The sequence below is a fragment of the Canis lupus genome, chromosome 1 (genome assembly GCF_011100685.1).
Source record: "Canis lupus familiaris isolate Mischka breed German Shepherd chromosome 1, alternate assembly UU_Cfam_GSD_1.0, whole genome shotgun sequence".
In the NCBI taxonomy this organism is placed as follows: Eukaryota; Metazoa; Chordata; class Mammalia; order Carnivora; family Canidae; genus Canis; species Canis lupus.
The window spans coordinates 104551681-104572812 of record NC_049222.1 but is presented as its reverse complement, the minus strand read 5'-3'; the positions used below and the strand labels follow the sequence as shown (position 1 = coordinate 104572812).

At 40.2% G+C, this 21132-nt stretch overlaps 2 protein-coding genes across 7 annotated transcripts in view; both read right to left on the bottom strand.

The window, feature by feature from the left end:
- The window catches only part of LOC100683760 (zinc finger protein 420-like), a 130316-nt gene extending 110779 nt beyond the window's left edge, over nucleotides 1-19537 (bottom strand). The window contains 1 exon segment of the mRNA XM_038525532.1: nucleotides 19445-19537. The gene's annotated coding sequence lies outside the window, so the exon portion shown is untranslated.
- LOC119870917 (zinc finger protein 678-like) overlaps nucleotides 1-21132 on the bottom strand; it is a 129150-nt gene that overhangs the window by 8098 nt on the left and 99920 nt on the right. For all 6 annotated transcript variants that reach the window (XM_038527918.1, XM_038527914.1, XM_038527919.1 and 3 more), the window contains 2 exons: nucleotides 20409-20535; nucleotides 19445-19537 (listed from right to left, as the gene is read on the bottom strand). In XM_038527918.1, the coding sequence (XP_038383846.1) occupies nucleotides 19445-19537; nucleotides 20409-20442 (127 nt within the window). In that variant the 5' untranslated portion in view covers nucleotides 20443-20535. The remainder of the gene's footprint in view (nucleotides 1-19444; nucleotides 19538-20408; nucleotides 20536-21132) is intronic.

The window sequence follows — 21132 nt, the reverse complement described above, 5'->3', positions numbered from 1 at the left end:
ATTCCCGGATCAAGTCCCGCATAGGGCTCCTGCAGGGAGCCTGCCTGCTTCTGCCTCTCTTGATGTCTCTCATGAATAAATAAATACATTTAAAAAAAAAAAAAGGAGACTACAAACAAAATGAAACAGAGAAGAGAATTTCCAGGTTGAGATGATTTATGCACATCTTTCAGTAAATTCTCCCTAGACACTTACTGATAAATGAGAAAAATTATTAACCTTAGTGGAGGGATCTGACAAAGAGAACAGAGAAAATGAAGTGCATAAACCTGTTAATTGGTCACTCCGGTGTCAGGTGCCTAACATTCTTCAAAGATCATATAATAAGTACTGTGAAATAAATGCCCAAAACAACAACTAAGTCATAATCTAAATGTAAACATGAAAACACCCTTATTATTCAACTATTAAGTCCCATGTAGGACCCACACTCTGTAATTTTTAAGTATGTTTAGGCTTTCCGATGTGAACACAGGCTTTTTCACAGGCTCCTCTTTGCATTCTAATGAGCTGAATCACAAAGGCTTGGTCCAGAAACCCTTGACATGGGAGCTTAGCTGATGTATGAGAATTGTGGAGGGCACCTCATCTTCTGGAGGTGCCCTGTCCTCACTTAATAATGTCCTCCAGCACAACAAGTAGTTTTGATACAAGTCCTAGTCTTCATGCTGACCAATGTCCTCTCAAATTGTTTTTGTTCAATGATGACATTCTTCTATTCTAACCTGCGAGTACCCATAGCAAGGTACGTACCTCTGTGTATAAACTTTAATGATCTAGAGGCGCCTGGCTGGTTAACTTGGTTAAGTTAAGACTTGGTTAAGTCTTTTTTTTTTTTTTTTTTTTTTTAAGAAAGCCTTTCTATTTTTTTTTTTTTTTAAGATTTTATTTATTTATTCATAGACACAGAGAGAGAGGCAGAGACAGAGGCAGAGGGAGAGGGAGGAGGAGAAGCAGGCTCCATGCAGGAAGCCCGATGCGGGACCCGATCCCAGGTCTCCAGGATCACACCCCAGGCTGCAGGCGGCGCCAAACCGCTGCGCCACCGGGGCTGCCCAAGACTTGGTTAAGTCTTAATTTGGTTAAGACTTTGGCTCAGGCCTAAACTTAGGGTCCTGAGATTGAGTCCCATTTGGAGCCCCACACAGAACCCAGAGTAGAGGTTTGGGATCAGCAGGAAGTCTGCTTATACCTCTGCAACTCCTCCTGCTCATGCTCTCTTTCTCTCAAATAAATAAATAAAATCTTTAAAACGAACAAAAATAAACTTATTGACCTAGTCAAGTGAAAAAGGACTAGGCAAAGTTCATCTAATGCCAGAGTTTAATCTATGGTTCCTTACCTCATTTATCTTTAAGGTTTAACCAAAGAATCATAAAAATTGATTCCTTTCTAGCTGGTGGAAAAATAGAAGGAAGAGGCACATCTCACATGGGAACCAAGAGACTGAAACAAGTCTGCATGCAATCCAGCTTCAATTCAAAGAACACCAACTATATTAAAAAAAAAAAAAAAAAAGAACAAAACCAAAAAATACTTCTATGATCTGAAGCATACTAAAACTTCTGGGCAGTCAAATCATGAGCACGTAGGTTCCAGGCAGAATTCCAGGCCTGCATCACAGAAGACAAACAGTTTTAAAGGGTTCTCAACATAGGGAAGAGGACAAAAAGGTGAGCCTGGAGTCCTTTCCTCCCTTCGCTTTTCATTGAAGCTAACGTGACACCCCTGCCTAGTGAACTTGATCAGCTACAGCTCTCTGAGACTCATTTTATTTATCCTTCTTCCAGTCATCATGCCAAATATATTCTTGGAATACCTCCCTCTTTGACAAGTAACGCAGGTGCAACCTACTCCAGGTGAAATGCAGGAGTTTTTAGCTTAGACCCTAGAGAGTCTATAATAGTCTTTAAAAATGCCAAGCTTGGGGGCAGCCCCGGTGGTGCAGCGGTTTAGCGCCGCCTGCAGCCCGGAGTGTGGTCCTGGAGACCGGAGACGAGTCCCACATTGGGATCCCTGCATGGGGCCTGCTTCTCCCTCTGTCTGCATCTTTGCCTCTATCTCTCTGTGGCTCTCATTAATAAATTAAAAAAATCTTTAAAAAAAAGCATTTAGTGTATTCCCTGTGCTGTGTCTTTTCTCCCCATAACTTATTTCTTTTTGTTTAATTTTTATTTATTTATGATAGTCACAGAGAGAGAGAGAGAGAGAGGCAGAGACATAGGCAGAGGGAGAAGCAGGCTCCATGCACCTGGAGCCCGACGTGGGATTCGATCCTGGGTCTCCAGGATCGCACCCTGGACCAAAGGCAGGCGCTAAACCGCTGCGCCACCCAGGGATCCCACTTATTTAATTCTATAACTAGAACTCAGTACTTTCCATTCCCCTTTACCCATTTTGCCCATCTTTTCACTTGGTCTCATTCTGGTCACCAGCAGGACATTCACTGTATTTATGGATCTGTTTCTGCTCTTTTGGTTGTTTCTTGCCATTTGTGATCATGTGGAGAGACACAGAAGATATTATGCTATGTGAAATAAGTCAAAAAATGACAAATACCATATGATTTCACTTATTGTGCAACCTAAACAATAACACAAATGAACAAAACCAGAAACAAACCTGTGACTGTTTCCTTTTGAATAAAGTCCAACAAAAACCTTGCGAAGTATAAAAATTCCATGATTACACATATTCTATAACATAACAGATTGGGCTCTTAACAATTTTCCACTGCTGGCAGATGACAAGAGGCCCCTAGATCAAAGTCCAAGCATATTATGGCTCATTACACAGTGAACACCATATATGTCTTATTCACACTAATTTCACTTGCCAGCTCCCCACCCCCAACTGATATAGGTAGATGCTGCACATATAGTGGGTTAGTATCACATCTGTGAGGCTCTGAACATAGGAAACGCTAATATGTTAAAGGAACATCTGGCATGTCTGCCCCAAATTTACCATGCAAGGAGACATTTGTTTTCCTATACAATAAACAAGTCTGTCCTCTACCCAAAAGTAAGATACTATCACTATATTCCAAATCCTTTTTATACACAGACATCAATGGAATGACAGAATAAAAATTTTCAATGCCTCTATCCATAATACATGGAGAAACTTAAACCCAGAGAAAATTTTTTTCCCAACAATATCCACCAGTCAGTTTGACCTTGGCATACAGCTCTTGCCTAATTTTCCCATATGTACCCCACCTTATTAAATACTCTGACACAGGACCTGGAATAAAATCTATAAGTTTGCATCAGAAATATTTACCAAGGCTATGAATAGCAAGACATGATGCAGAAGAATCAGGTGAGCTGTATCATTTACTTCTGCAATATCACTGTGTATCTTGCATCCAACAACATAAAGAAATCCCAATACCCATGTGGGTCCACCTTAAATTTCTGTAGTGAGCTTTCTAAGGGACACAACTAAAGAAACACTAAACTGTGTAAGAGCATATATCTTACAGGTAAGAGAGATTTGTACAGGATGAGAGGATTTTGTACTTCTTACATAAGTAAAGTATATCCTGGATACACTGGAATCATGGATTATTACAATAAAAGGGTTAAGAATTGGAAAATAGAAATTAGGGCACATGGGGACGCCTAGGTGGCTCAGCGGTGAGCATTTGCTTTCGGCTCAGGGCATGATCCTCGGGTCCAGGATTGAGTCCTGCATTGGGCTCCCCACAATGTGTCCCTGCCCTTCTCTCTCTGGGTCTCTCATGAATAAATAAATCAATCTTTAAAAAAAAAAAAGAAAGAAAGAAATTGGGGCACATGATTCGGGCAGAGGTATTCACTGACCATCATTATGAAACATCAGAGCATAGACCTAAAAGATGGGTGAGATGATGTAAAGTGAAAAAGAGGTGGTGACAAGGACAAAAATACTTTGGATTGCCCTGAACATAGGTGAAAATCTGGAGGAAATGTTAATCCTATGAATGTAGTTGACCTACTCTGAGTCCCTGTACCTGATGAAAATCAAGGTCAGGATCAGTAGTTCACCACACAATTTCAAAGAATAGTAACAATGCTATATACACCAAATGTATGATTTTCTTCTGATATTCACGTCAGTATCCAAAATTCATTTTCCTTTATGCTGTTTCACTGCCCATTTGGCAGTGACATGCAGAAGAAAATTAAAAACTCAATGTACCTGGAAGCTTCTACTTCAAGCTCCTTCTAAACAGCATCTGAACAGCTACTCTTTTTTTTTTTTTAATCTTTTTTTTTTTTTTTAAAGATTTTTATTTATTCATGGGGGGTGGGGGCGGGCAGAGGGAGAAGCAGGCTCCACGCAGGGAGCCTGACATGGGATTCGATCCCTGGTCTCCAGGATCACACCCCGGGCTGCAGGCAGCGCTAAACCGCTAAGCCACCTGGGTTGCCCCTGAACAGTTACTCTTAATGGCCTGGAAGACACCCATGACACACTTTGTACCACAATGGACCCACACCTAGCCACTCTGTAAATATACCAAAGAATTGTACATCCACATTCATGGCAGAAATCCTTTCACCCAAAATCTGTCACTGGAGGTGGGACTCCTTTAGAGACAATGACCAATGAGTTCACTATATTTCTATGCTTGGCAATAAAAGCTATAGAACTTAGCCTACCTCCAGTGAAATAAAGAGAGGTAATGGTAAAACACTTATCAGGTCTCCAAGATTGCAGTTACAGCCTCAACACAGAGATTATTGCTATTGTCAAGTCCCCGGAGGCCATTATGCTATAGGAATATTCCTATAGGAATATAGGAGTAATCATTCTTCTGAGCAAAGAGGCCCATAGAAGAATTTTTTTAAAAGATTTTATTTATTTATTCATGAGAGACAGAGAGAGAGAGAGAGAAAGAGGCAGAGACATAGGCAGAGGGAGAAGTAGGCTCCATGCAGGGAGCCCGACATGGGTCTTGATCCCGGGATCCAGGATCATGCCCCGGGCCAAAGGCAGGTGTTAAACTGCTGAGCCACCCAGGGATCCCCCCGTAGAAGGTTTTTGACATCAAAACTAACATTGAGGGACACCTGAGTGGCTCAGCAGTTGAGCGTCTGCCTTCAGCTCGGGGCATGATCCTGGAGTTTAGGGATCGAGTCCCACATCAGGCTCCTTACATGGAGCCGGCTTGTCCCTCTGCCTGTGTCTCTGCATCTCGTTCTGTCTCTCATGAATAAATAAATAAAATCTTTAAAAAAACAAACAAACAAAAAAAAAACCTGATATTGAGTATGTGGTCCTGTGAGATTTGTAAACACCACTAGAAGCAGGAAAAGATGGAGAGAAATTAGAGAAGTCTGCTCCAAGATTGTGGTGGTGTTCATGCATGTGAAGACTTGTACAAACAAATGAAAAGAAAAAACATAAAACTTCAGTTGGCACACAAAGCATGCAACACAATAATTTCCGATTGAAATTGTCTTTTTTTTTTTTCCTAAAAGACTTATTTATTTACTCATGAGAGACACAGACTGAGAGAGAGAGAGGCAGAGATATAGGCAGAGGAAGAGGCAGGCTCCTCACAGGGAGCCTGATGCGGGACTCGATCCGGGATCCCAGGATCATGACCTGAGCCGAAGGCAGGCGCCTAACCACTGAGCCACTCAGGCATCCCATTTTTCCAATTGAAATTGTAAAGATAATGATGTTTTTAGAAATACACAAAGCATTCTATCTCTGTGGCTTTGGTATAAGAGATTTCTAAAAGTGAAAAAATTACTAACCATGAAGAGTGAAACGACACATTGGATTACATTAAAATTAAGAACTCTCAGGGTACCTGGGTGGCTCAGTGAGTTAAGTGTCCAACTCCTGATTTCAGCTCAGGTCATGGTCTCAAGGTCCTGAGATAGAGACGCATATCCAGCTTGAGTCTTGGTGGGGAGTCGGCTTGTGGTTTTCTACGTTCTCTCAGCCCCTTCCCCTGCTTGCTCTCTCTCTCTCTCTCAGAAATAAATAAATAAATCTTAAAAAAAAAAGTAAGAACTGTTCTGAATCACAATCTCAAAAGATAGAAATATAGGTAGAGTAAGAAAGGAGACAAAAGACTCATTCTCAGCATATATATATAAAACCACAAAGCTTGAAGAAAAAGATATCAACAACTGGAGTCTTGGGTGGCTCAGTCCCTTAAGTATGGGACTTTTGGTTTTGGCTCCACTCATAATCTCAGGCTCAAGAGACTGACTGAGCTCCACGCTGGGCTCCACACTCAATGCAGAGTTTTCTTCCGATTTTCTCTCCCTCTGTCCCTCCTTACTTTGGGTCTCTCTCTAGTTCTCTGTTGTTCTAAAAATAAATAAACCTTAAAACAAAAAAAAAGCTATCACAACACTAAAAAGGAGAAACTAACTAGACATTTGGAAAAGGATATTATCCAAAGGTTAACCCAATGTCATACTAACAGAAAGCATGAAAAACAACAAAAAGCAAGTACAACCAACAGTTGGTAACATCACATAGCAACCAGAGGCTGACTGTGAAAATGACATAAACTAGAAAGTTTTTGAAAGTATGTGGATAAGCCAGAAATCCCATACACTGGTGGTGCGTGTGAAAATTGGAACAAAGGGGCAGCCTGGGTGGCTCAGCGGTTTAGTGCCACCTTCAGCCCAGGGTGTCACCTGGAGTCCCGGAATCGAGTCCCACATCGGGCTCCCTGCATGGAGCCTGCTTCTCCCTCTGCCTGTCTCTGCCTTCCTCTCTCTCTCTCTCTCTCTCTCTCTCTCTCTCTGTCTCTCGTGAATGAATGAATGAATGAATGAATGAATGAATGAATGAATGAATAAATAAATAAGAAAACTGGTACGGGGATCCCTGGGTGGCGCAGCGGTTTGGCGCCTGCCTTTGGCCCAGGGCGCGATCCTGGAGACCCGGGATCGAATCCCACATCGGGCTCCCAGTGCATGGAGCCTGCTTCTCCCTCTGCCTGTGTGCGTCTCTGCCTCTCTCTCTCTCTCTCTCTGTGTGACTATCATAAATAAATAAAAATTAAAAAAAAAAAAAAAAAGAAAACTGGTACAAAGATTTTGATAGTATCTCTAAGAGCTGAACATATCTCAACATATTTACCAACAATTTGCTCCCACATATATAGCCAGTAGATACGTGTGTATGTTCCATTCAAAGATACAGCTCTTACATGCCAGAACTATTCATGATAGTCCTACACTGAGAACCATCCACCTGTCCATTAACAGAATGATGCAATTAATTGATATTCACAAAATGGAATCGTATAGATCCATTCTAATGAAAGATGAACAATATGCAGAAGATACAGTTAAGTTCACAAACGATAAGTGGAAAAAAAAAAAGCCAAATACCAAAGAGTTCCGGTTGCCTGATTACTTTTACATTAAGTACAAAAGGAGGACAACAAACTCTTGCCTTATGTGTTAAAGAAGTGTGAGCTTTGCGGGAAGTTACTGAGGAGCTCAAGGAGAATTTTATTTTATTTTTTTAAAAAGATTTCACCTATCCATTCATGGGAGACACACAGAGAGAGGTAGAGACACAGGCAGAGGGAGAAGCAGGCTCCACGCAGGGAGCCCGATGTGGGACTCGATCCCGGGTTTCCAGAATCAGGCCCTGGGCCAAAGGCAGGTGCTAAACCATTGAGCCACCCAGGCTGCCCCTCAAGGGGAACTTTAGAAGACAAACAATATTCTGTTTCTTGATCTCAGTGGCTTATAGAGAGATGTGATCAGTTAGTAAAATTTCATTGAGCTGTTTACTTATGATTTCCACATATTACTTTACTTAAAAAAAAAAAACCCTCTAAATAGATAAGTATCACAATGTACATATACCGACAAGTTGAAATTAACAGTAGGGTGTAATTTCACACTGTGCCTAGATTTAAAATGCATTTTTTTAAAGCATGCTTTAATTTGTAGTTAAAGCAATATGGTACTGAGTATACAGAGTTCACAGAAAAAGAATAAAATGTATAATTATTTTCTTAAAATACACATAGGAAAACATAGCATACAAATAATTAAAAAATAGAGTGTAAGGATAAACATAAAAACTTGGTAAATCAAAACCCCATTATCTCCACTGGAATATTAAACATAAATAAACGAAATGTTTCTGGTAACACTAAACTTTGCTTGAATATGTTCCACAGTAATTTTCCTAAAGCAGAAACAAAAATAGGAGGAAAGAACTGGATAAAAAGAAACAAAAACATCCCATGTAGGGATGCCTGGGTGGCTCAGCGCTTGAGCGACTGACTGTCTGGCTCAGGGCATGATCCTGGAGTCCCGGGATTGAGTCCCGCATCAGGCTCCGTGCAGGGAGCTTGCTTCTCCCTCTGCCTGTGTCTCTGACTCTCTCTCTCTCTCTCTCTCTCATAAATAAATAAATAAATCAATCAATCAATCAATCAATCAATCAATCAATCAATCTTTATTAAAAAAAAAAAAAAAGGAAGGTTTAGTGATTATCTCAATATTGGTAGAGTCAGAGTTTGAACCTGGATATCCTACACATCACCCTGAGGTTCCCAGGTCAAATGCCCTTCCAGAAGGTGACTTGTGCTTAGATTATCTTTCCTCTTTGTCACTCAACGAACGGTTCACTGTGAAGTCTTCACATACAATGGCCTCCATGGGACTTCAAACTGGAAATTCCAGCCCAAACCACACACATGTAGCCCCAGTGTCTTTCACTTGTCTACCAAGAACTAAACACAGAGGTCAAGTATCCAATGTGAAAACATAGGAAAGGCACAGCACACACACAAGTCCACTTTCACACCTGGGAGAACCAGGATCACATACCTGTGGATCTGAGTACATTTTTCATAGGCTAATGCCCTTCCTGAGCAACACAACTATATATGTGTCCCAAGACACTGGGTCTCAATATGTGTTCCCTAAACAGGCACCTGAGAAGAAATAGGAAAGAAAATGTAGGGGGCTGCACCCCAGAACTATAGACATGGTAATGTGGGGATAGGCACAACAATCGAAGATTTACAGATTTTTCCTCCTAGTGAATCTGATCCAGACTACATTTGACAGCCTCTGCAGAAAATAAGTCACAGGTAATCCCTGAGTTATCCACAGGTAAGTCACTCTTAAAAACCTTCATGCTTGTGGTCATGTTAGTATTGTGACATATACACACACAACATACACAACACACATTTTCTTTATTCCAAAATGAATCCAACTCTAACAGAGTCTGTCTTGGCTTCCTCCTCTTTCATTTCTCTTTTCTCTCAATACCCTCCTTGAGCTTCCTGGGATCACCCCAAATACACTGCTATTCATACTCATAAATGAAATCCAAATTATAGTGAATTGAAATTTATATAAATATTTTATCAAGTAAATTATGAAATGCATTTAAGATATTAATACATGTTATATATTAAATGGAATTAAATATAGCATTCTCACTATAATGCTGTCCTAGACGACTTTTATCATGAGACCATAAGCAATTACAGGCTTTAGCAATTCTTTAGCACTCTGTTTACATGCAGCATAAAAATCCCTGTGCAATGGGACATGTGGGTGGCTTAGCAGCTTAGTACCTGCCTTCAGCCCGGGCCGTGATCCTGGAGTTCTGTGATTGAGTCCCGCATTGGACTTCCTGCATGGAGCCTGCTTCTCCCTCTGCCTATGTCTCTGCCTGTCTCTATCATGAATAAATAAGTAAAATCTTAAAAAAAATAATCCCTGTACATTAAGGTTAAGAATACTCTAAATTTGAGGGGATTTTTCTAACAGATGGTTTCAAGGCAAAGTATGATTCCCTTTCTGTTGGATGCTGGGAAAAGTTCAGAGAATAAGACACATTTGCAAACATCTTAGATGTCCATCTGTGCTACAGTTATATATTTGTACTTAGACAGGCACCTATGACAGAGTGTTGGTCAATGACTCAGTGAGAGTAGTACCTTAGGGAGGATGATCTTCTCCGAACAAAAACAGAAAGGCTTCAAATCAAATTTCCTAAGTCCCAGCGTGCCTGGGTGGCTCAGTCAGTTAACTGTATTCCTGGATCCAGTCAAGATTCCATGGTCCTGAGATTGAATCCTGCATTGGGTTCCCTGCTCAGCAGGGAACCTGCTTCTCCCTCTCCCTCTGCAGTTCCCCTTGCTTGCGCTCACTCTCTTTCAAATAAATTTTTAAAAATATCTTAAAATTTCTTAAGTCTTATCTGATTTACACTGCCCCTTTGCTGTCTGGATCATAGTTTGAAGCCTGGTGGTGGGGCAGGTATTTGGAGACATGAGAGAACAAGTATAAGGCACAATGCCTACAGGTAGATATATCAGAAAGAAGAAATGGAAAAATGAGAATATACTCTAGAATATCTGAGCCACTTTATCAGATCTGAGAATCTACCTACTCACTGTTTTCATAACACAAAATAAACATCTTCTTTTCTATATATACACAGAAATCTTTTCATGACAAAGCTGACAACCATGATACAGCTACTGAAAAATAAATTATTGCCCCTGAATTGAACAAATGTTAAATGTGAGTATAACATGCTACACAATTTTATTTCATCAATTTCTACAAGTGATAAAAATCCTCTCTCCACTCAGATCAGGATAGGTGTAAGGATGGCATGGGCTGTGAAACAACACAGGGACATTTAGCCTAAAAACTGGGTAGGCTGTTTAAAGCAGAAAACACTCACTGCCAGTGACTGGAGACCTGCTTCTCAACTAATCAGTGCCTTACATGCAGTCCAGAGCACAGGATTAAACTCATCATGGAGTGGAGTGGAAGTAAGGGAGGTCCTTGCAGCTTCAGGTCAGAAACCTTGGGAGGTCAACCATTTCTATTAGATTAGACCCATGTTGGGGTTACATACCTGGGATACTAGTGCTTTGTGTAACCTCAAAATGCATGCCTTGCTGGTTTCTGACTAGTAGTGGGCAGCCTTCTTCATCTTCAACACCTACTCTGTCACGTAACATCTTCAAACTATGCCCACAATATTTAAATCATCCAATATCCCCTCTCCATCCACCATCACACAGCTGGGCCTGGGAAAGTATAGTTTCTGTCATCCAACAGCAATTGGTCCTCAGGACAACCAGGGAACTCATTAAATCATAAGAAAAGGATCTGACTTCCCTCGACTCAGAAAACCACTATATTTCCTAGTCCCCATCTCTGTCACATTTGCACACCACAAGTAGGTTCATAACACCTTACAATGACCAAAGTGAGCTCCCTACCAGATCTTTCCTCACATTTCAAGAGTTCTCCCTATTTGTTATAGGACTTATCTTCCTCTCAAACTGTATCATCATGTTCTTCTGTCTTTACAACTCTCAGTGACAAGTTCCTAAATTAAGCCTGTGGCCCATTGATGGTATTTTCCTCCTCTTCCAGGGTAGTGGTAACAACATAGTATTTAAATATCAGATATGGGGGCAGCCTGGCTGGCTCAGCAGTTTAGTGCTGCCTTCAGCCCAGGGCCTGATCTCAGAGTCCCGGGATCGAGTCCCACATCAGGCTCCCTGCATGGAGCCTGCTTCTCCCTCTGCCTGTGTCTCTGCCTCTCTCTCTCTTTGTGTGTCTGTTATGAATAAATAAATAAAATCTTAAATAAATAAATAAATAAATACATACATACATACATACATACCAGAAATGGCTTCAAATTATTCTGTCACCAACCATTTACCATTGAATTTAAAAATTTCAAACCAATCCTAAGAACCTATAAGGGCCTGAATGGCTTATGCTGGAGGCAGAGAGCAGTGAAACTGGGGTCTCCAATAACAGGAAGGAAGGACAGACAGCTGTGATGTCTACATCACTGGAATAGAGATAAGGACACCGAAAAACTAGAGAAGATTGGAAAAGAAAACAAGTAAAATTTATCTTTCTAGATTCAGAGTCACGATCGAAGTCTTAGACAGTGTCCATTCCCCACATGAAGAATTTATGCCAATGATTCAGCCTAGATGCCTTCTATTTCCTACCATGGGCTGTATCATCCTTCATAATAGAAGATGTTTTCTTCCTAACTTTAGAACATCTAAGCACCCAGCACTGTATCATGTTTGTTACCTTCAAATATATGTTAAAGCAACCAATGACTTAGGAAGTCTCCAAGTTTCCTAATTAACTTGCTACAGAAAAGTATACAACTTGGATCATGCCACTTTCTTGAAGAGAAAAGAATAATAACTAAAGAAATCTTGCTTAGGGTTCTTTTTTTTTTAATATTTTATTTATTTATTCATGAGAGACACAGAGAGGCAAAGACACAGGCAGAGGGAGAAGCAGGCTCCCCACAGGGAGCCCAATGCAAGACTAGATCCCTGGATCTGGGGTCAGGTACTGAGCCAAAGGCAGATGCTCAATGGCTGAGCCACCCAGCCTCCCACTTAGGGTTCTTTTAAGGGAAATGGATAAATTAAACTACATGGAATTTAATGTGCTCATTGTAGAATTATGCCCGTATTCAAATTAATTTCTGAATTTCATATGAACCATTCATAAAAATCTGTGAGCAAGTTGTCTGAGCAACAGTTCCTGAACACTGGAACAAGGAAAACAGGGTACACATCCTATATGACTTACGGTTAGGTAAGAAAGACAAGATTTGCATGGAAGATTCTCAAACCAAAATACATGATATTTAGGGGAAATAAATTCTATACAATGTAGAGAAAAGGATTCCTGTTAAAAATCTGTAGTATCTGTCTTTGCAAGACAATCATCAATTTTGAAATGTGGAATTATCTCTTCGGATCCAATATTCCCCTTCCTTCTGAAGATATAGGTGTGTACACACACACACACACACACACACACTCACTCTTACTTATCCCTAGTTTACTCCAAAATGTATCTTTAGCTTAATATAACATATTGCATTCTGTGCACATCAAAACCATAAACTTCTGTGTTCCATATGCTCACAAAAAAACATAAACAAAGGAAAATAGAGGGAAAAAGTTTTAATCTAGTGATTGAGACTTCTGTAGGTATACCTTATATTCTATTACTATTGACTTTGTTCAACTAGCAGTAAAGTAGAACCTCTGCGCATTAGATGGTGAACCATTATTAGTCATAGATCCTGGAAGGTGTACATAATATACCTTGAGGGACAACATGAACTGGTCAAGACTGAGTGCAGGCAAAGAAAATGGAAGGAACTGGGGCAGATGTCTTTCTTAAGGACCATAGCTGGTGGGTTTGGAGTTGCTGGGCCAAGTCTAGAATGCACAATTTGAACCCAAATGAGTGGAGTAAGGTAAACTGTGGGACTCTTCTTTAAAGGGTGCTCATGGGGGCAGCCCGGGTGGCTCAGCAGTTTAGCGCCGCCTTCAGCCCAGGGCTTGATCCTGGAGACCCGGGATCAAGTCCCACATCGGGCTCCCTGCGTGGAGCCTGCTTCTCCCTCTGCCTGTGTCTCTCTGCCTCTGCTTCTCTCTGTGTCCCTCATGAATAAATAAATAAAATCTTTAAAAAAATAATAATAATAAAGGGTGCTCATGGTAAATACACCGGGAGTAGACACTCTGCCACAAAGGCCACTGGGAAAGTCCTATCAGGAACTTATATTTGTCTGACTTTGGGGGATGTTATCTGGTATATTTACTATTAGGTGGAGCTAGAGTCAGTTCAAAGACCCTTCAGGTAGTCTGGTTATACAAATTGGAATACAAATCAACAGTATCACATATTTGTCTACCTACACTATCAATAATACTTCTATACCATCCTTGTTAAAATTTAAAACACCATCACATCCCAGCAGTTACAAAAAGGAAGAAAAGTTATAAAAATAAATGTGGGGAAAATTAATTTCAAATAATTTGAGATTTAGGGCCATTGGGAAAAAAGGTTGTGATCCCGGGGTCCTGGGATCAAGTTCCTAGTCTAGGCTGCCCCTATAGCCATAATTTTAAACTGTGTCCTGGTACCCTTGAAAAACAAGCATTTTATTGGCATGTCTTCACTGACCATAAAATTATTAAAAAAAAATTCATTGAAATCAATCATAAAAAGCTATAAATAAAATTTTATGAACAAGCACTTAAAAAACATTAAAGAGGGGATCCCTGGATGGCTCAGCAGTTTAGCTCCTGCCTTCGGCCCAGGCCATACTCCTCGAGTCCCGGGATCAAATCCCACGTCAGGCTCCCTACATGGAGCCTGCTTTTCCCTCTGCCTGTGTCTCTGCCTCTCTGTGTCTCTCATAAACAAACAAACAAACAAACAAATAAATAAAGTCTTTTAATAATAATAATAATAATAAATCTTTAAAAAAAGAAGAAGAAATGATGAACTGTTAATGTTCCAGGTAAAGTTTCAACAATATGGTATTTCCATGGTAAAGTACAAATGGTTTTAAGTTTGGGGGACTAGGGATCCCTGGGTGGCGCAGCGGTTTGGCGCCTGCCTTTGGCCCGGGGCGTGATCCTGGAGACCCGGGATCGAATCCCACATCGGGCTCCCGGTGCATGGAGCCTGCTTCTCCCTCTGCCTGTGTCTCTGCCTCTCTCTCTCTCTCTCTCTGTGACTATCATGAATAAATAAATAAAATCTTTAAAAAAAAAAAAAAAAAAAAAAGTTTGGGGGACTCAAATTATACAGATTTTCAATTCTAAAGGGGGTTGGGGCCCCTCATGCCTGCACTACCCAAGGCTAAAATGTAATTGATCTTGGTCATTTAAATTTTATTTTTCTTTATAATAAATACCCTGATTTAGAATCATGTCTGAAACATGATATTGACTTAGTGCTTTCTGCTGGGAATACTCTGATTTATTTAGGCTTGCCTTTCTATTGCACATACTTATCAAGTTGTTTACATCTTTAATATTTTTGTCCTTTATAAAGACTCTTTTTTCCCGAACTGTATATTAGAAAAAAAGGTCATTCATCAGTCATTACATTCTTAAATTTTCTATCTAGTATGCTTTCTCTGATGTTGAGTAAAGGTTCTAGTAAAGACTTTACCACTATTCTTGACATTTGTAAGCTATCTCCCCAGAATGTATTATCTCATGTTGAATACTTTTGATGATGAATTAAATGCTTTATCACATTCCTTATATTTGTAGAGTTTCATATATTATGCATTCTCCGATGCTCAGAAAGTTTGTAGTTCTGCTTGAAGACTTTGCCACACTTTTTTAAACATTTGTCAGCATTGTCTGCACTATGTATTACCTTATATTGGTAAGTTTTGAGAGACAGTTGAGGTATTTGCCATTGTTTACATTAGTAATATTTCTTACCATTATGAATTGTCTGTTTTTGAGTGAGTCATGAAGACTAGTTAAAAGGTTTGCCACACTCTTTTTTAGTCTTTGCTTCAGTAAAGATACAATGATGTACAATAAGATTTGAGCTATCATAAAAACTTTGCCACATTTATTACTATGATGCTAGTTCTCTGGAAACTGAATTCTCTGATGTTTATTAGGATTTGACTCTTGATTGATGTTTTTCCCAGATTCATCGCATTGGTAAGTTTTGTCTCCTTTATAAACACCTCAGTAATTATGGTTGATACAGTGTTAACCTAAGGCATTCCTAAGTGCACAACACATAAAAACTTGCTCCAAATTAAGTATTATGTGGTAACTATCACACAGTGATGTTGGGATAAAGGCATAGATGTTTCTCAATATTAGAGAGTTTGCAACAAGGAAGGTTTATATGTTGGTGGAAGAATAATGAACCTTCTGAAAAGGATTTCTCAAATCAATCACAAATAGAATTTTTATCTTCATTTTTAAATGTCTAATAGTCAGAAATGTATCAGTGAATGATTAAACTAATCTTATATTTAAATCCTCTGAATGAAACTTTCAGCATGTGGGACACCTAAGGTGGCTCAGCAGTTGAGCATCTGCCTTCGGTTCAAGACATGAACCTGGAGTTCCAGCATCGAGTCCCGCTTCAGGCTCCTGAATGGATCCTGCTTCTCCTCTCTCTGCCTAGGTCTTTGCCTCTGTGTCTCTCATGAATAAGTAAAATCTTAGAAGAAAAAAAAAAAGGAACTTTCAACATGGACTAGGTGACTAAACAGAATTTTTATATGTCCTTCCAGAGAATATGTTATGTTGAAAGAAATGGATTATTGTCCTGGGGCTCAAAGACATTGTTCTGTAAATATAACTGACATAAGCTGGGGTGTTTCCCTGAATGTGTTCTATGCCTCATTTTTTCTGGCAGGAACGATTTCATTATGGCTAACTGTCCCACTAGGGTTATATCCATCATAACATCCTTCCTGTCCTCCACTACCCCTCCATCACCTTCCCAGTTATTCATTAAGCATAAATACTCAGGGCCACAGCTTCCCATATCACTCTAAAAAATGAATCTTCTTTGCTGGTCTTTGCCAATAGGCCTTGGGTGTAATGGAAAGACACAACTAAAAGATACAAAATAAGTTATCACACTCAGTAGACTCATATGCATATATGTTAAAATGTTAATGTGCAAACTTAATATCTATCATAGCACATCAGATGAATGGAGAAACAGAAACCACCAAGATCTTCCTCTCCTCCGTGGAGACAAAAATGGACTAAATTACTGTTTTCAGTGCTCCAGAAGCCAGTTAGAACATAACACCCCACCCCTACCCCGACAGGTACAGATGAAGAAAAGCCACATCAAAGAGACCAAGAAAATCTGTGACACTTGCCCAAAACAGTAGCTCACCGTCCCTGACATTCCATGGCCACACTGTGAGAAAAAAACTTATCTCACCTTAGGAAAGAAACAAATGAGTGACCTGTATGTTCAGTGATCTGGCTTCTTGGCTGCTGCCTCAGGAGTTTACTTCTATCGTGCATGACATGTAGACAGAGGGAATGACAGCACCCTCTGGATGTACTGTGCTGGCTCCTCAGACCAAAGGTGAGCATTTGTTCAACCAATGGAGAAACTACAGAGCTGATTCATATTTGAGTTAAATTCATGCTGTCTTGAAATCTATGGAGTTGAATATTGTCATCCTCTAATAAAACACACAGGTAACAATGATACCGCTACTAAATAATACTGTGGAAGGTCCCACACAAAACGAAGCACATTATTATGGAATTGTAGAACCAGAATAAGACATAATTTAACTCAAAGAATTCCACATGAAAACAGATGAATGTTGGGGTGCTTGAGTGGCTCAGGTGGTTGAAGTCTAACTTTAGCTCACTTCATGATCTTGGGGTACTGGGATGGAGCCTAGTATGGGGATTCTGCTTATTGCTTGTCCTTGTTCTAATAGATAAAGTTTTCAGGGATGCCTGGATGGCTCAGTGGTGGAGCATCTTCCTTTGGCCAGGGCATGATCCTGGAATCCTGGGATCCAGTGCCACTTTGGGCTCCCTGCATGGAGCCTGCTTCTCCCTCTGCCTGTGTCTCTGCCTCTTTCTCTCTCATGAATAAATAAATAAAATCTTAAAAAAAGAAAAAGATAAAGTCTTCATAAAACAATGGATGAATTTTTAAAAAGAAACATTTTATATAAACTATGATTGTGTACCCATGAAAACAAAGCATTTAAAATTATTGGCATGTATTCATTGACAGTAAAATTATAAAGAATATATATTAAACTATTCCATGAAAAGTTCTAATAGAAAATTTTTATGAATAGGCACTTAAAAGACATTTAAAAATGTATTACGTTATTAATATATCCCTGCTGTTACACAGAATGCAAGGCTATAATCCATTCTTTAGAACCAAGCACCGATATGGCTCAGTCGGTTAAGCATCTGACTCGACTTTGGCTCAGGTCGTGATCTCAGGGTTGTGGGATGGAGCCCCATGAGGGACTCCATGCTCAATAGGTAATCTACTTGAGAATTTGTCCCTTTCCCTCTACCTCTCCCTCTGACTCTACCCCTCATCATGCTACAACTCATGAACTCTCCCTCTCTCTCAGTCTCTTAAATAAATAAAACTTTAAAAAGGAGAAAAATAAGAACCAAGCACCAAAAATAAATAAATAAATAGATAGATAGATGGAAATAGATAGATAGATGTATGGATAAATAAATAAATAAATCCTTCATTTCAAAACAAAGAAATACCATCATATTGTAAAATATGCTGGCAATTCTTTGTAAAAAATAACTATTTGGAATTAAATTCAGTTACATTCTGAGCAAAGTAGAAGAAAAGCCTAATGGTTAATTTTTCTGGATATAAAATTAAATTTATAAACAAACTTTTTTTAATATGGAAATATTACTAATTATCCATCTTACTTTTTATAAACAAATGTCCACATCACATCACAACTTTTTTTTTAAGACTTTATTTATTTATTCATGAGAGACACAGAGAGAGAGAGAGACAGAGACACAGACAAAGGGAGAAGCGGGCTCCATGCAGGGAGCCCGATGTGGGTCTTGATCCCGGGTCTCGAGGATCATGCCCTGGGCTGAAGGCAGCGCTAAACCGCTGGGTCACCAGCGTTGCCCCACATCACAACTTTTGATATAAGAAAATCAAAGATGAATGTCATGTATCACCTATGGCATTATATAAGGAATATTGGGAAACATACATTTACATTCTTTCAACACTGAAGAATGGAACATACAAACAAATGGAATGGAACATACATACAAATTTCTAATATTATTTAATACAAAAAAATTAAGTTTAAAGTGAAATAGAGGATTAGATTTTCTCATTTTAGGGAGGTCTTTTATTATCTAATGAAATTACTGATTCTCGGGACGCCTAGGTGGCTCAGGAGCTGAGCGTCTGCTTTCGTCTCAGGGCATGATCCTGGAGTCCTAGGATCGAGTCCCACATCAGGTTCCCCAAGAGGAGCCTGCCTCTCCTTCTGTCTATGTCTCTGCCTCTCTCTGTGTGTCTCTCATGAATAAATAAAATCTTTAAAACAAAAAAGAAATTACTGATTCTCAATTTTATACAATGAAGATGAAAGCCACAATAACACTGGAAAGCATAAACCAGAAAACATGTGATATCTGTCTCCAGTGTTCTGGATTTCTGCACCACAACCAAACCCCAATACACCTACAAGTACCCTGACACATTTGTCACGTGAAACAAAACAGAACTCACAAAGGGATTAGCATTGAGATCCTGAGAAACATGGAGATTTTCACAGAGCCCTCAAAGCCATGCAGAAGCTCTCAGATTATGGAGACCCTCCCACTCTGGAGGTAGTCTCCTGGCTCCACTGTGGAAGTGATGGAACATCACTGGAGCTAGAGGAGAACCCTCAAAGAATAGACAGAGCTTGATAACATTGCGTAGCAGGCGTCCCTCTTTGAAAGGGGAAAAATTCAACTATGCTCCTCAAACTAATTGCCATTCAAGGAGAGCTACTCGAACAAGAAGTTAAGGTCACTCCTCCTGCTTCACTTTGGATCTCATCTCTATCATCCACATCAATCACTCTCACCTACCTGGATGGAAGGGTACTGTCTCCTTTCTCTTCACATCCCAGAGCTGCTTCTCTTCCACCAAGAAAATGACGAAGTCTGGCTTCCACACAAGACCTGTTTATTAGAAAACACCAATAGGAATATTGCTAGAGATTTTAATTTTCGATCCACTAGAGGACATTGTAGATTTTGAGAAAATGACTTGCCAAATACATTTGACCAACAGCCCAATAGGAACACGCAAGAGGAGTTTCAAATTTTCATATCATGACCTCCACTTTCAAGTACTACCAATACAAAAATAAGGAGTTAAAATTGCAGTTTATGATGTGGACAATACCAATTCTTGCCACTCACTGTTTTGCTCCTTTTTTTTTTTTACTTCATGAGAGACATACAGAGAGAGAGAGGCACAGACACAGGCAGAGGGAGAAGCAGGCTCCATGCAGAGAGTCCGATGTGGGACTCAATCCCGGGTCTCCAGGATCACGCCCTGGGCAAAAGGCAGCGCTAAACCACTGAGCCACCCAGGCTGCCCCCACTCACTGTTTACAACTTACACTCATCTACGAAACCAATGATGTTCCCTTAAGAAAAGGGAAGGTAAAGCTGAACAGGCCAGATTATGAAAATTTTTCTCTACATCTACAAACCCCTACTTTATTTCCCTACTGCATGGATCCGAATTCTAGTCCTGCAAAGAGGAATCTTTTTTTTTTTTTTTTAATTTACTATAGTCACACAGAGAGAGAGAGAGAGAGAGAGAGGCAGGGACACAGGCAGAGGGAGAAGCAGGCTCCATGCACTGGGAGCCCAACGTGGGATTTGATCCCGGGTCTCCAGGATCGCGCCCTGAGCCAAAGGCAGGCGCTAAACCGCTGCGCCACCCAGGGATCCCAAAGAGCAATCTTCTAAGAGTCAGTCTTTAAAGGAAGGTAAAAAATTCAGAGTGTGGTCTGGGAAACCTGGAAAGAGTCATCCTCACCCAAGAAGAGGAGGTGTCCGTAGTTCTCTAACATCACATCCCTGTACAGTTCCCGCTGAGTGTGGTTCAGGCATTCCCACTCCTCCTGAGAGAATTCTATGGCCACATCCCTGAATGTCAGCAGTCCCTGCAATAAATACCACAGTTATCAAGTGGCCACAGGCAGAGTTCAAAATGGTCCTGGAGAGGAAAGATGGAGTTAATGTCACCAGCTAAACGCCAAATCCTGACATTCCCTGATCACCTGCTTATATACTCTGATCTTTGTCCCACATTTTACTTAATCTCTTCCTTTCACCTTAGCTTTTACTCCAGAGCAAAGACCCCAAGGTCTAGACTCCTGTCAAAGAATGGAAACTATTCATCTAAAGGTAATGATGGCCCAAAGAATGAGCTTGGGCCAGCCCAGTTTGAGCTTAACCTTTGACTAATACCTATGTAGAAGGACCAAAGAGTAACCCACAGCACTTTTACCTCATTATACTATGAAAATCTCCACCAAAGGAGAAGCACAAACCTCATTTACATAACATACAAAGATTATATAAGTGTTGTTTGCAGGTACCTGTGCAACCCTATGCCCAGCTCCACATAAGATGATAAAGCCCCTCTTGCTGAATTTCCATCCTAACCCTAAATCAAAGGAAACCATTCCTCCTGGCTTTGAATCTCTGCTTGGGAAGTTATCCCCTATGATCTCCTTATTGGCTGCAAATCAAGTTTC